The 16,082-nt window shown below is 43.5% G+C and overlaps 1 protein-coding gene across 8 annotated transcripts in view; it reads right to left on the bottom strand.

The window, feature by feature from the left end:
• AFF1 (ALF transcription elongation factor 1) overlaps window positions 1-16,082 on the bottom strand; it is a 105,807-nt gene that overhangs the window by 21,968 nt on the left and 67,757 nt on the right. For 5 of the 8 annotated variants that reach the window (XM_071753610.1, XM_071753606.1, XM_071753611.1 and 2 more), the window contains 8 exons: window positions 14,179-14,233; window positions 14,012-14,049; window positions 12,441-12,591; window positions 9,096-10,007; window positions 5,698-5,795; window positions 2,697-2,934; window positions 1,601-1,692; window positions 468-531 (listed from right to left, as the gene is read on the bottom strand). In XM_071753610.1, coding sequence (XP_071609711.1) covers window positions 468-531; window positions 1,601-1,692; window positions 2,697-2,934; window positions 5,698-5,795; window positions 9,096-10,007; window positions 12,441-12,591; window positions 14,012-14,049; window positions 14,179-14,233 — 1,648 coding nt within the window. The remainder of the gene's footprint in view (window positions 1-467; window positions 532-1,600; window positions 1,693-2,696; window positions 2,935-5,697; window positions 5,796-9,095; window positions 10,008-12,440; window positions 12,592-14,011; window positions 14,050-14,178; window positions 14,234-16,082) is intronic. The other 3 variants (XM_071753613.1, XM_071753614.1, XM_071753612.1) reach the window with 2 other exon arrangements.

Below are 16,082 nucleotides of genomic sequence, written 5' to 3'. Positions count from 1 at the left end.
TTTTCTTTTTCTTGGAACCTACCTTGTGGGAGGCAGATGGGGCTTTCCAACTGTAGTATTGCCACACTTCATTTTCACAGGTAAATGGCAAGAAGCAAATGTATCTAACCAAGCCAAAATTAGCAAAGAAACACGTTGTCACACTCACTGTTAAAATGCATGTAGCTGAGCAAACCAGTGACATCTGCAAAGAGAACTTCCAAGCCTTGTTCAGCAGCTACCATCAGGATTCTGCCTTACACTTAAGCTGTCTTATTCATCTAATGTATTCTCTAGATATGTTTATAACAAAGGGAAATTCCTGAAAATTTCACAAATTCACATAGCCTCCCCACCTGTGATCTGAACCTAGACCAGTAAGGAGCAGGGAAGTAATGTCTGCCAGCAAATCTTATTCACATGCACTCAGGTATCTGGGTAAGAATGCAAAAGCCAGTTAACATTTCTTGCACAGGGCCAAGCCTTACCATTGCATCAGCTTTGTGCTTCAGCCTCTTGGCCTCTTCTATATAGTATTCCATTGGATGCTGCCTGTATTGGAGGCAGAGGGAGGAAAACAGAAACCAGGGATAAAAGCGTAGGATGATTATCAATTTTACCTTCATACCTGGAAGACATTATGAGCCTAAACATTCTGTTTTGGTAAGCTTGCTAAGCCTGCTAAGGCTTTGGTAAGCCTTCTCAAAACATAGATTATGATTATGACAGTCATTAAATTAAAATAATATTGTCTGCATGTCCAGAAATACACAGCAGCTGAATGCACAAATGAAAAGAGGTGCTTTCCTAAAAGACATATTTTAGAATTGCAATTAAAACTTACATTTGGAAATTAAAAAAAACACTGGAGAGTAGGCTACTGTGAAGCCAAATTTACTTCTTCACTCCCATGGAAAGATAGTGGTTATACCCTTTCCTGTCCCTTCTCAGGTACATAGATTTTCCACATAGATTTTCTTTGAAACACAGTAAATTTTGCAGTACCACAAACTGATCCTAGACCAAAAGAGCTTGCATTCAAGTTATCTGCTTACAAGAGATGTGGCTACCCAGGCTTCTACACAGCGTGGTCTCAGCACATAAATGATGATAAAAGGTGGGCACTGAGATCACAGAATGTCTTTGGTTAAAAGAGACCATCAAGATCACCCAGTCCAACCTTTGACCAGCACTGGAAGCTCACCCCTAAGCCATGTCCCTGTGCAAAATCAGTAAGTAAAGAGCAACACCCCCTCAGAAACAGTCAGCTGCCTGCCCAGCAACTTGTCACAAAGGAGTCTGCTAGTTGTCAAGAATCAGACAAATCAAAACCCACCACCACTTGGAGGCAGGCAAAAGTGACACCTCTAGAATTAAGGAGTACCTAATTTCTACAGTAGCTTCCCTCAAACCAAAAACTGTTGTAATGAGACCTTTGCTTTGTGGTGGGCAGGGTAAGTCCCAGGCACAAGAAGGCAGTACAGGGAAGGTCCCAGACACCTCTACCTCTTTCCTCCCAAAAGAAGTGCTCACTCAGAAACAGAAGCCCGGGTGGCTGCAGGACCAGTCTTGCCTGGTGTCTTCAGAAAGTACAGACAAGGAGTATAAAACAAAAACTTACTTTTCAATCTTGAGTGGAGGTCTCCTTGGCTTGGAGGTACCATTTGGCAAAGAAGGCACTGGGAAAGGATTTGTGGCATCCCCTGCAGATCCCTGGAAACCCAGAGTAAAGCTGGTTAGAGAGATACAACTAAGCCAACTTCAAAGCTTGGCTTTCCTAAATTTCAAGAGCAAATGTTTACGTGTCTCAGGCACAGTCTATTCTTCAGGCTCTCCTACTGCTCTGACCTTCTTACCCAGCACTTCCTCCAAAAATGTAAATGGAAACCTCGTTTCTTATCTGACTCCAGTAAGGCTTAATACCATTCAAATTTTCCCTAAGCATGGAGAAATTAAGTGGAAGGTTTTCCTCCTCAATGGTTAAGATCACAGTAAGGCTGCAAGCAACACACTTTTCACAGCCACTAGCCAAGGTAGGAAGGGGTAATAACAATTCACAGTTATTTCCAGCTTAACCACACAGCAATAGCTGATTCTCCATTACTAAATACAGTATCAGGAAAAAGCAAGCACTGAGAAGCCAACTAACACCAAGTTCACAGTCTGACTTAACAGACACACACAACAACATTCTACCCAGGCTCTGGTAAAAAGATAAAAATAAAAATTTAATTAAATTTTATAATGCAAAACCAAAAAATCCATCTGCAAGGATCATTAACAATTTTGTAAACAAGCTCTAAACTTTAAAACCAGGTAGTGGTAAAAACAAACCACATGTGTTTTGTTTTCTTATTTTTAATGAGTAAGTATGTAAACATACTTATTTTTCACCAGTATTGTACTTGGAGTTGCACAAAGTCAGAAAGTTACTACAATAAACATGAATCTCTTGGGTTTTATCTGGTCACCCATCTCACTAGGTTACACTAGTGAGATAAAAACAGGTGGTGGAAAGTCAGCAGGGAAGTTACAAAAGAGGGTTTTGGGCTAGCAACATGCAGTCACAGATAGCCTCTTTAATGCTTCAAAAAGCTTACTCTAATGGCTGGTTTACCTTACTTCCTTCTTAATGTCCCCAGATAATGTTTCTAAAAGGAATTACAGAGCATGCATGAGTTGCAGGAAACATCCTGTCAGGAATAATGGATACCTACTTTGATGCCCTTTGACAGTTCCGTGTGATTTCTTTCCACCTTCTTGTGCTTAGAGAACAAAGGATCCTTGTGGTTGCTCTTGTTCTTGGCAGTGTTATCCATGGCAGGCAGCTCATTGTTCTCACTTCTAGGTCTCTTCTGGGCCATCTTGCTTGACTTTGGTGCAGGAAACATGGGTGGCAGTGGTGGGGGAAGCAGGAGATCTTTCTTCCGGGTCTCAAGTGAAGCTTTTGATGCTCTGAAGATGGGAAGCAAATTCAACAGCTGGGATGCATATTGCGTACATATAACATAGGGATTTTTTCATAAAATTACTTGTATCATGTACCAACTCTATTTAAATTTCTCTGGAAGTGTCAAATGACTTGTTAACATGAAGAACCCAAAAAAGGCAAAATGAAACTTCACTGACTTCATCATACATTTGATATCACATCTTCAGCTGTCAACAACATACAAGCAAGTTGCTTTTCAGGTAGGAATAAGCCTCGGGTTTATTTAATCCTCAGAGTAAAGACTTGAACCAGAGTAACAGGATGTTGCAACAAGGGCATTCTCCCAGTCAGCCTCTTTTCACTGAAAGAGGGAGGGAGGTAATAACAGCAATTAAAAATCCCTCAGACAAATCACCTAACAAGGCAGAAGAACAGCAGCACTACCTTCTACCACAATGAGGAGAGGCATCTTCTATGGTCAAAGATACTCAGGAAAGAAGATGTTTGATCCTGTGTGCTTTGACAGAATTAAAATGAGCTGTTCCCCTAATGCTTGGCAGCTCAGCTAGACAACACTTAGAAAGTTGAGATGATTCAAGTGATAGACTTAAAATGCTGTGCTTTTAAATAATAATACGGTAACATATCAGATTTTTGATCATCTGAAGTTAAGATTGCCTCACTACTGCTCATTTATGGTTCTTACTCAGTTTCTCAAAGTTTCCAAGAAAAGACTGAGCAGTGAATGCCAACTTACAGACTGCAATTTCAGAAGGGGATGAAATTATGTTCAACCCAATGAGAAGAATGAAGCATCATGTTGCACATCTTGCTTCATTCTGCTGTGCATGGGACAGTTCTCCCACATTTTCCACAATCCACTTTTCCCATGATACAGTCCCTAACTCACTACACACATATAGCCCAGCTTCACCACCTTGGCACAGCAGACACTACAGCATGGACTATTTCACACAGAGCACAGCAGCTTTCCCTGACCTGATCCAGAGCCCTCTCTCCCCAAAAAATCATCCTATTCTTGACACTCTGCAAGCCAGAACATGAGTAAAAAGGGTGCTTATTTGCACTGAGTAAAAGGGAGTAATGAACTCCAGAATCAAAGCCATTCCATTACTACCACAGCTGAAATATTCCTTCAACTAGCTGTCTCGGTGCTTTAAGAGTATATCCATCGTGCTTTTTCTGAAGAAAAGCAGTTTATTTGTATTGGCAGGACACAAACCTCAATGCTACACACCAATCCAAGTCAATACCTCAAATTCAAGCCATAGGCAAGTGGAAATTAAATGCAGTAGCTCATGACTGACACATGAGCCTCCCCTGTCAGGAACACTGCCCATTTTTGAAGACATGGCCTTGAAAGCATTTGCTCTAGCAAATGCTAGACCTGACAAAATGCTGGCAGTACACCCTTGTGCAAATTATGGGGTAAATTTCAGCAGATCTATCAGAAGGTCTGCAAATGCTATGCTGGAATATAAGTGAGGACTTCCTGGCCATAAAGGCCACCTGAAATTCCAAACAGAGTTGTCATTCAAAAGGCACACTGACTGTCAGTCCACTAGGTCACATACAAAAAAAGTCAAGACAATTTTAGTGGAAAAGGGGAAAGTTCCTCTAGGCTTTGCACATTTCACCCCTATAAAAATTAGGGCCAGTCACGATGGAAAGCCCACTGGCACTGTGGCATCTTGATCTGGTTAGGGAGAGAGGAAGCACATACATCTACGTGCTTCTGGATGCATGTGCTGAACTGGAGTATCCCAGTTCAGCAGCCTTGTACAGCAGCAAGGTGAGAAAGCAGAGCTCTGCAATATCCATCACATCCACCCCTGTGTTCTTAGCTGGGAGAAGACAGGTCCCACCTAGCACAGATACTCTGTGCACCAGTAGCCAGCTGGGGTTATTCAAAGCCTGTCACTGGTGACAGCAAACGGAGCTGAGGGAGCTAACAGTAGCAGCATTAACACCTGACTTTTTCTGTCCAATTAAAACAGCAATGATCACCAAGTCAGAATTTAGGGACATCCAGTTACAGTACAATGCCTTTTCCTAAGAAATCTCTCTGTTATGGATATGATTGCTCAGGGACCTGGAGTCACACTTTCAGCTATCTCACCTGTCTGCAGTGGGAGTCTGAGCAAGCAACCCAATTTACCTGCACCTCATGTGAAACATGTTCACACCATCTTCTCACCTAACAAAGATTAAGTTTTAAATGTACATAAGAATCATCAATCTGATACAATGCTTTCTGCTGCTTCCCACCCAGTGAGAGCACAAACTCTCTCAAAGTAACTATGACAGTAGAACCCAGAACAAGGAAGACAGACATAGGCACAGAAGTTCACAGAAACATAGAATGGTTTGGCTTGGAAAGGACCTTTAAAGATCATCTAGTCCAATTGCCTCCTTAGAAACACATTAAGTCCAGTTCCATTTCTCATGAACGCAGAAATAATTCCTGCTTGAACTCTCCAGTCTTATTTACCTAGAATTATAAAATCATAGAACAGTTCGGGAAGATAGGTAACACCCAAGTATCATTTTGCATCTGCAACATATGAAAAGGTGAATAAATTACAGTCCCATAGCCATGTAGTTGGGTCCAGGATGTAAATCCAGCAGATTAAGCATCAGAAGGCACATTCTATTAAAAGCAAACTCACACATGTAAAGACAGAAGATACAATTCCTTGTCTTCATCTTTTTAAGAAAAGACCTGGTTTTACACATCCTTTGCCATCTCATCACTGCATACTCACTTCAATTTCTTGGAGTCTTTTTTAGCTGAGGACTTCACCGATTTTGTTTCCTTTTCCGATTTAATTTTCTTCCCATCAATTTCCTTCTCCACTTCCCTCTAACAGGAAGAAAAAAAAATTACTCAGGTTTTGAAGGTTAATGCAAAATACAGACCAGCATAGCTAAGTTGGGTTGATTCTGGTTAAAAAAGGGATAGGATCATAGAATCATAAGAATGGCAAGGGTTTAAAGGGACCTTAAAGATCACTTACTTCCAACCCCCCTGCATGGGCACCTCCCACCAGACCAAGTTGCTGAAGGCCCCATCCCACATGGCCTCCAACACTGCCTGGCAGGGGGCAGCCAAAACTTCCCTGGACAACTTGTACCAGGGTCTCACCACCCTCACAGGAAAGAATTTCTTCCTAATACCTAATCTGAATCTCCCCTCTTCAAGTTTTAAACCATCGTCCCTTGTCCTCTCACTACATCCCTGTCCAAAAGCCCTACCCCAGCTTTCTTGTAGCCCCTTCAGATATTGAAAGGTTGCTCTGAGGTCACCTGGGAGCCTCCTCTTCTCCAGGCTGAACAACCCCAACTCCCTCAGCCTGGCTTCACAGGGGAGGTGCTCCAGCCCTCTGAGCATTTCTGTGGCTCTGCTCTGGACATGTTCCAGGAGCTCCATGTCCTTCCTGTGTTGGGGACTCCAGAACTGGACACAGTACTCCAGGTGGGGTCTCACAAGAGCAGAGCAGAGGAGGAGAATCCCCTCCCTCGACCTCTGTCTCTGCTTCTTTTGATGCAGCCCAGGACCCAGTTGGCTTTCTGGGCTGCAGGTGCACATTGATGGCTCATGTTGAGCTTCTGCTCCACCACCACCCCCAAATCCTTCTCCTCAGGGCTGTCCTCAATCCTTTCTCCTCACAACCTGTATTGATGCATGGGATTGCCTCAGCCAAGGTCAGGGTAATAAGATATTGGAAATGACAAAAAGAAACCCAGACCACAGCAGATCAAGATTTCAGTATATAAAATGACATTTTATCTACTTGTACTTGGAGAGATTGTTTTGTAGTGGTTGGGATAGAACTACTAAAACCTCTTGTTGCTGATAGTAATCAACACTAAGGTACTTCCACTGCTTAAAATAAGCATTCCATCTGTTCTAGATGTTTTTTCCCCCCACTCAGTCCTAACATACAGAAATGTATTCAGATTCCCACTGGCAAAGTCATGAACTGCAAGCAACTGCGTTTTGTGATATGCCTTACTGAAGGGAAGGAAAAAAATTCTTTCACAGCAGTTAGATCACTCAGATGCCCCAGATGTACATGGGTTTTTTATTTTATTAACAAGAATCTGATATAGAAGAAATTTTAAACATTCAGTTAAAATTGCTGCCACTGCTCTCCAGAATAGGAACCATTAAGATATAGAGGTATTAAGCAATACCTTTTATTGCACTCCACAGATCTCACAATACAAATCCTGCAAATCATCAGCTCATCTGAATGGAAAACTTCAGAATCATTTGATACACAGGAAGATGTACAAGTAACTGCACTTACTCATCAACATTACCTATAGTGTGCCTGATGACAGCCCAAAGCACTCAAAGACTTTCTGTCTCTCCCAAGAGTACAACCAGGTTTATGTCACTGTGATGGAGCTCAGTGGGCTGTGGCAGACTCTACCTCTGGCAGTGTGGTCAGGACAAGGCTCCAGAACTTAGATCGTGTCCTTAAACTGTTTCTCAGGTTGAGCTCCACAGCTACTACAAAAGATGTCTGATGCTACCTGACCTAGCTCCAAGAACACTGATGCATGCTGACATAATACAGAGAGGAAGGCTTTGAGATGGGTTCTCCTGCAATCAGACACTCAGACTGCAAAGGAAGATATGTCTAACATCAAATAGCCTCTCTCTTGGATCCTTGAAAGACAAAAGGAGAAGCAACAGATCTGTTTACCTTTCTCCTGCCGCTCTGCAATAGGGGGACTGCCAGGGTCTCAAGTTTCTTCACCATTTCCCCGCTCTTCTGAATTTTTCCCCACCAACAGGGGAAGTTCAGAAATCAACAAGACTAAATGAAACCCATGTGGGAACCAGGGTTCACCCTTACATACTAAGCCACCTGCTCTATGTGAGGAGGATCAAAAAAGTATACGGGCCCTGAAATAACCACAGTGAATACCCATTCACTGTTAAGGACTGAAGACAACTCTTTGTGCAGCTGAACCCTCTTGAGAGTCAGCTTCCAGAAAAACACTTGTGAACAACTAACATGTCAGTTAAATAAAGAGCCTTCCTGTAATTCAAGGGAAAGCAACTATCACACCTTAATTGCAGATGTTTGGAAAAGACCTTTAAGATAATTGATTCCAACCATAAAACTAACACTGTCAAGCCCACCACTACACCAAGTCCCTAAGCACCACTGAAGGACTCTGCAAAGAGGTCTCTGGAAAGCCCCTAACTGGACACATGCATCTTTTAAGCATTAGCATTGCTGCTAGCACCACAACAGATCCAGGGAAAACCCAAGAAGATTTCTACTTATTTATCCAAGTGCTAAGATCCAAAGCAGGGTTTAGTGATGGTTGTTATTATCCATGAACCTGGCTCAGTTAATAGTCTGCATTTATGGAAAAGCAAGAAGCACAGGGCTGCTGCCATCACCCCAAGTCATAAGACAATTCACACCTGCAGCATTTGTTCCCCTTTATGTAAGCAAGCAATCACAACTGCTTCATGGAAATAAATTAATCCACACAGGAGAAGATGACACTAAGCAGACCAAGACTGCATGGCAGCAGGCAGAAGGTGCATACAGGGGCAAAACTGAAAACTGTAGAGTGGGGTGGTTTGGGTCAGTCCTCCCTCTGGGCATGACCCCAAACTACAGGCAAGATGCTGTCCCACAACAGACACCAAGTGGACAGCAGGTATGTCTGCACAGCCTGGGAGGTGCTCCAGAGACTGTGCTGCTTTTGAACAGATTGCAGGGGCAGGGGGCACTGCAGCCCTAGAGCTCTGCCTGGGTTGAAAGCTGGAGAAACCCACAAATGCTGTGAGGGGGCTGGGCAGCCACATGCCGATCCAGCCTGCTGCAAAAAGCACCTCTGACATGGGGTGTTTGGGGTTTTCTTGGCTGAGAAAACCAGCACTTCAAGAAAATAGCAAAATATGTTTTAAAACACCACAGCTCACAGGGCTTTTCATTCGCACAGCAGGGGATTTGTGATTAACAAGAAACATCTGTGGAGAGTTTTGATATACATTTCCTTTAGAAGTTTCATAACATCTTTGTAGGAGGAGCATTAATGAATCCATCCTCACCTAAGCAGAAATTAACTCTTCACATGGGTTTTTAAAATACAACTTTGGACCTTGTACAAACCCACCTCCACATCTTACCTTCCTCTTCTGCATGGACTTGTCAGTAGCGTCTGCAGTTTTCCTCTCCAAGTCCTGCTTCCTTGCACTGGAGAGTTTCTTGGCCTCTGCTCTCTTCTGGTGACTGCCTTTCCCAGGGGGCTGGGGGATTCTTGACAGGAGAGGGAGATCTATTTTCACCATGAGGGACAGAGGGGAAGGGGCGTCCCTCATGGGTGAGAGCAACTTCTCCCTGCCAGGCAAGGGAAGCTTCTCCTTGTGAAGATCCTCTCTGGCTGCTACGGTGGTCCTGGGGCTGCTGCTCCTGGTGGGGGTTATATCCTGACCTTGAGAAAGGGGACTGAGAGCAAGATGTTCCTGGGCACCACTGAGCAAAACATCTCTCATGAGTTTGGGGTTCAACAAAGGTTTGGCGACGGCCTGGTGGGAGCTCTTGTGCTTTCTGCTCTCGGGGGGCTCCTGCAGCGCTGGTTTCGGGTCTTTTCTGTTACTGCGTTTGGGCTTCCCTTTCGTTTTGACTTTTGGCTTGTCTCTTGAAGACTTGTCTCTGACCTGGAAAGGATCAGGGTCAGTCTCCACCTTCAGGCCTCCCTTAGAGCCCTTGTGCACTGTAGCCTTGCCAGGCCGTTTGATGGCCACAGTCTGCCTGGGCAAAGGCTCCTCAGTGTGGATGGGAGACCTCTGGCAGCTGCGTTTGGTTGGAAGATGAGCATCCTGAGGAGCCCTGGCTGCTCGGATGGAGCTCTTGTGATGAGGCTCCCTCAGCTCAGCATACTGGGAGAAATTGCTGCTGACATCCTGCCCCTCCTCCTTGCCCTCCTCACATCCATCCTCGTGGGCAATTTCACTGAGACTCTCTGTTGGTACTGCTGGTGGGTTCACCTTGGTCAGCCAGTTGTCAAGCTGCCACTTATTAGAAGTTGGTGGATCAGGCTGCAGGCAAAAAGAGAAATGCAACGCTGATGCCTTTATGGGCTACTTCCCTCCTAGCACATCTTACCAGTATCCAGCAAAATTTCCCTTTGAAAGTGAAGCACTGAGTGGGGATGCTTCAGCATGTGCACACACACTCCAGAAACGCCACCCTTGGTTTTGCACAGGATCAGTCAAATGTGTTGCACAGCACTCCTGGACCTCTGCTAGCCATGCCTGTCACTCAGTAAAAGACCAGACTGCCTGAAAGTGCCATCTTAGTTTGCCAATAAGCAACATCGTTGCACCGTGGGCCAACATACAGAAACAGCAGCACTTGGAAAAACAGATCAGGTGCTGTTCTTTCAATGCATCTGGAAAGTTATCTGCACACAACACTGCTTTCAAAATGGATGAGAAGCTGGGACAGCTACCATATCTCATCAAAGTCTGGCAGGTATGCTGTCAGACTCCTGTGGTTTAACCAAAAGAGAAAGCATTTACCAAATGAAATTGCATGGTGAGTGTATCAAGTCCAGCCTCTTCTGTCCTCTGCCTACACAGCCCAGCACCCATCTCTCTCTGGGCCAAGCAAAACAGAAGCAACAACCAAGGTCTGCAGGCCTCTGAAGCCACAGTCAGGTAACAATATGGTTGTTCCAAGCCCTGCCTAATAGTCTGACAAGTCACAAGAAAAGCAAACCCAAATTTCCCTAAAACTGACAACAGAAGATGCTAATCACAGGAGAGATTCTCTTGGGGTCCGTTTTGAAAGTATCTGTCACTACATTTGTGTCAGCATCACTCAAATGTGTGCAGGTCATTACCTGGACACCAGCTGAGGACTCCTGCCCTCATAGATTCACCCCAGTCACAACTCAACTTCCTGACAAGAGCCATAACTCTTCCTCAGAAAGAGCAAGCACATGAAAGGTTTTCAAAGACATGTTTTTCTTCTCTACCCAGGCTCAACTCACTGTAGAGCATGTGGATAAACAAGACATGCCTTCAGCTGTGTTTGAGTGAGCCAATCTACAAACCCAGTCTAAAAAAGTTTGCTTTTACGATGGGTTTGTACGTAAAACTAAACAATAAATTCCATTATACTTTTCAGATAACACAAATCCACTTTATTTTCATTAGAATTTTAAGTTATTAGCCACTTAAGACCATTTCCCCCCTCTTCCCCCCAAATACTATTAAAACATGGCCAAAAGCTTTTGTTTATAATACACTCTGCTATCAGACAGGGGTGTACTCTGATCCTCTTTCTCTTTCCTTTCCCAGGCAGGGAAAGGAAAAACTTAATAGAGAGCAGCTGTACTCTGTTTAGTGGCGGGCCCACCCTTACACCATGACCAATGGTTAAAATGGCAAATTTCTACGAGTTCACTGGAGTGAGAAGGCTCTTACAATCTAGTTTTTTCAAGACAAAACAGGTAGGATTTCTTAAAAGAGAAGTATAACATTTCCTTCCAAAGACCCACATTACAGAGGGCAAAGTCAGTAACTGAACTGCTGGATGATAAAGCTTATTAGGTGTGAGACGAAAAAATATTTCTTCTCCCAAAGCCTGTTCTCCGCACGTAAAATTCTCCCTGTTCATGTGCTCCTAAGGTTAAAGTAACGAAAGATAGGCTGGAGGTGGGGAAGAAATCAACTACAAGGTTTCTGGGCTTTGTGTGAATACCTCAAAAACTGTCAGCAGATTGGTTTACATCAGCTGTGATCCATAGGATATAACCCTGCTCTTCCCACTGGCCTGAGAATCTTTTGCAAGCTAGAGGAACCATTTGAAACCATGGGACACGAGCACTTCTGCAGCAGATTTGTACAAAATGCATGGTGTCAATTATAAAACTTTTAGGCACTGTCTTCTGTTTGGTCTGCCTTTCCCAATAGAAGCTTCAGAAATTTCAGGGTAGCACTATCCAAGCCAAATTCAACAGAAGCAAGCCTAAGCACATTCCAGCCCTTCCTGATCACTTCAGTTGCTTCAACAACTCCTCCTACTGTATCAGGGTCTCACCCTGAAGCAGCCCACAGCCTCAGCACCCAGAGAAGTTAGTTGTATGTGTAGAGGTAGGCTCCAAACACCCCAGACAAGCCATGTTTTTCATCTGTGCCTCGCCAGTGAAGGCACTAGTTTGTCTAGGAGTCAATCACCTCAAGGATCATAGAATCATAGAATTGGCTGGGTTGGAAGGGACCTCAGAGATCATCAAGTCCAACCCTTGATCCACTAAGGATAGGCACATAAAACTCCTAATTTAATTTACAAAATCTAGAAGGGAAGCAAAGAGCAAGGAAAGTCTGATAATGCAGCAAAGATGTCAAGGAGACACCTGAACAATGACCAGAGTCCAGGTCTTCTGTCTCAATTGCATTCAGACAGCAGAAAGTCTGAGGACAGGAGACTGCATTAAGCAGCCTCTACATTTTATTTGTATTCACCTCAGGTGCTGATGCTCTCAGAGGGTCGTTTTCTTCACTGTCACTGGAGTTGCTCTCTGTCTCTGAGTCTGAAGAGCTGTCTGAGTCACTGGTGCTCCCTGACTCCGGGCTGCTGGAATGTGCTGATCCCACACTCTGGGACTGTAGGGTGCTGCAAGGCCACCATGAGATAAAATTAAAAAGCAGTATGGATGAAAGCTACTCAAAAATAAACCTGAAACCCCGAGTTTTGGCACCAAGAGGAAAGGGAAGAAGGCCAAAAGAATACATTGCTATACTCAGAAGATAAAGCACCAGAATAAAAAAACCTCTGGAGATAATAAAACCTACAACTGCAACCCAGTCAGGCAAATATGTAAGCAGGACAATGATTGCTAGAATATGAAGCTGCATTTAGCCAACCCAATTTAAAAAAAAACAACCAAAACTTCTTCTTATAGCCCAAATACTCAAAAAATTCCTATAAAAGCTAACAAGACAGAAACATACATTCCAGGATGGTTTCTCTTTTTGTATTCTCCTCTAAGTTTTTTTTCATCTGTGTTACTTGGTCTGTAGGATGTGGCCATTTCATTAGCAGCCACATCAAGCAGCAGGATTTTTTGCAACACCCTCCCCTACTCAAAGGTATTTTCCTCCAGCACTTACAAAGGGATTAGGTGGAACTGGGAGAGCCATGACTTTTATGCACAGCTTCTTTTTGTTTTGAAATGGGCTTATGAAATAAAAATGTTGATTTTTTTTTTTTTTTTTTTTTTTTACTTCGAAAATTGATTCCCCTGTCAGTGTCAATACATTTGTATGATTTGGAGGCAAGATCCTTGCTGATCCAGACTGATATCATGAGAACACTATTTCAAGAGCTTGCAGAGATGCAGATCATGCCAAGAATGGGTGTGCCCTTCTGCACGGCTGATTTTGTAGACCATTACCCTGTGCATGAAAACACAGGGATCAAGACAAAAACATAAGTAGTTTTTCTCCTGTAGGTAAAATTATGAGCTTCTCCATCTTTCTTCAGCAAATGCTGGCACATGGATGTTCAGCCGGCATTGAATATCGCTTCTGACTAACGATACCTGGCAGGAATTGCTTACAATCAGCTACCTTATCAAGATGAGCAGAAGCAGGCTCAAGAAGTCTACCTAACCCTTTTCTGTTTTCACCCTCTTGGCTGTTTTGGGCTTCCTTTTCAACTAAAACTGGACTTGCACCTCACCCATCACTAACACAACTGAAAATCCCAATGGTTCCAGTGCAACGTACATATACACTGGTGGAAGGGAAGAGAAGGAAAGAAGGAAACAGTTGGGGAAATACAAGTAATTCATACAATTCAGTACAATGTGTAAAAATCCAGCATGCCCAGATTATTCACTTCTAATCGGAGATTTCTGTAAAACTCCACAGAACTAAAGCCCATTTCTAACAGCAGCTTCAGGCAGCTAGAAATAAAAGCCTTTGTCTACAGGAGAGATCAGGAAACCTTATCCATCTACCCCCGATACATGGATTAGTTTGGGTTTTCCCCTGTATTTGGTCAAACTAGTAATTTGAGAAGAAACCTGTACCTTGGAAGACCAGGTGAAGAAGCTGTCTTTTCAACAACCTGTTTTGTTCACAAAAGACAAAGAGGAGAGGGGGAGGAAAGGTTAGCTTCAGGAACTCAGAACAACACAAGTCATGATGATGTAGAGGGATTTCTGTGTGCCTAGAGTATAAAACATCTAAAACTGACTTGGTCGTCACCACTCTCTTCACTATCACTGAGCTGCAGGTCGTCCTGGAGCATTCTGAAAGACAACCAGAAAATAAGTATCAGCCAAGGCAGACACATTTTCAAGCAGTAGACACTGAAGAAGACTTAGTTCTTGACAAAACAAACCAACATCCCACATCCTTTCTGAACATTCGGCATGCTCTAATCTGCTACACCCTGTAATTACCTGAATGAATGATCAAACTGTAACACACAACCTGAGCATTTTATTGTGCCAACTCAGCTCAGGACCTTTGGTAAGGGAGGTCAGTATCACTGGCTGCCATCTACAGACAACAAAGTTCTTTGAGGGGAATGCTCCTCAGCAGAGGCTACCTAGCACACTAACACTGCCACCAAAGGTAGCCGGGAACACTAACATAGCAGGGTGGAACAGAAGGGGTCTGACCCTTGTACAGCAAGAGTCTAGCATGCTATTAGCCTGCACTGATTCTCCAAGTGGCAGAAGGTATCTCCTTTGCACCAGCAGCTGTGCACGTTAATGCTCTCTGCTCTCCAGTGCTGTGAATATTTCTTCTCTCACAGGGGTTCTCTTTTTGCTGCTGAAGACTCCTATCACACATACATAGTAAACGCCAAGGTCAAGCCTCTCTCTTTTTTCTTCTCTTCACTTCTTCTCTTCTCTTCACCATTTTACACATCTCAGCAGTAACTGGACCATCAAGCAGTTTAGATAAGCACAGTACTTCACAAGTGTGGAGGCATAAACTCTTAAGTATTGCTAGAGAGCAGGCTGCCAGTAAATGTTTCCATAAGCCTAATTTGGTAACTACTTTTTATGATTTCAATGCATTACCAAGGTCCTCAAGAGGCTGCCAGGGAAAGACTGGTGAGAAGGGACCCAAAGTTCCCCCAGATGGTTACTCCCCTCTTTGACAATCACATAGGTATCCAGAAAGAAGTTGGAAAACAGGCAAAACTCTTGCTACTCAAAACTACAGAGATTCAAATCTTAAAACTAGCTGGGCTTTTCAGCCCTAAGAATTACACGTGTCATCCCAAAAATGGGATAAAAAGCTAGGGAAATGAGAGAAGAATTTTAACCAATCACATCAAAACTCTCTTTATTTCACCCTCCTTTCAAACCAAGGGCTCCCTGTGACAAATTTTTCTTATGGCCAAATAAAAAAATAAGGTTTCAACTCCTTGTGACAATACATTTCATATCAAGAAAACAAATACGAAAGATCCCCAGTGAACCATGTAACCTTGCAAAAGGGGTGACAGACTTAAGTGTTCCTTACACTTGTTAGGAAAAACTACACAAACCTTCCCACTCCTTGAAGCTTTCATTTTAAATTATGAACAAAGCAAAATAGATTTACAGCTCTGTGGGTCACCTCCAGGGACCTTGAGCAGTTTGCTTTTCTGGTTCTGTGACAACAGAGGAGTAAAAACCTTGAATAAAAAAAAAAAGTGATCCTCTTATTTAAACACTATCCTCATGAACTAGACAAATTATTTTACACTCATGACAAAGCAGCTGACATGCAAAGAGCTCCATTGAAAGAGGACTTCATTTACTGTGAAAGCTGGCCAGAGCCTCACAGTGAACAGGTCCACTAACCAGAAGGGATGACTCTGCTCCATCCTGCAGAGCAGAACACCCCGAAGAAAACTCTAAGGCCTCCCCTGTCCCCCAGCCCCTCCCAGACATCCTGCAAAGATTCTGACCCACAGTCCCCAGGTCCCTCTCACCGATGCAGAAGCAGTTCTTAGAGACAAAAAGGCTTTGTCTGATGACACTCACAAAGTCACATGTGCTTTCTTTGTTCGTGAATTTTGACCTTGCCATTCTTCTCTGACTATCCTCTTCCCTCTACCAGCCTCCTCTGCCCCATTTCCTCACACATCTTTCTCAG

This window comes from Heliangelus exortis, chromosome 10 (assembly GCF_036169615.1).
Source record: "Heliangelus exortis chromosome 10, bHelExo1.hap1, whole genome shotgun sequence".
NCBI classification, from domain to species: Eukaryota; Metazoa; Chordata; class Aves; order Apodiformes; family Trochilidae; genus Heliangelus; species Heliangelus exortis.
This window is presented reverse-complemented; position numbering and strand designations above follow the sequence as displayed.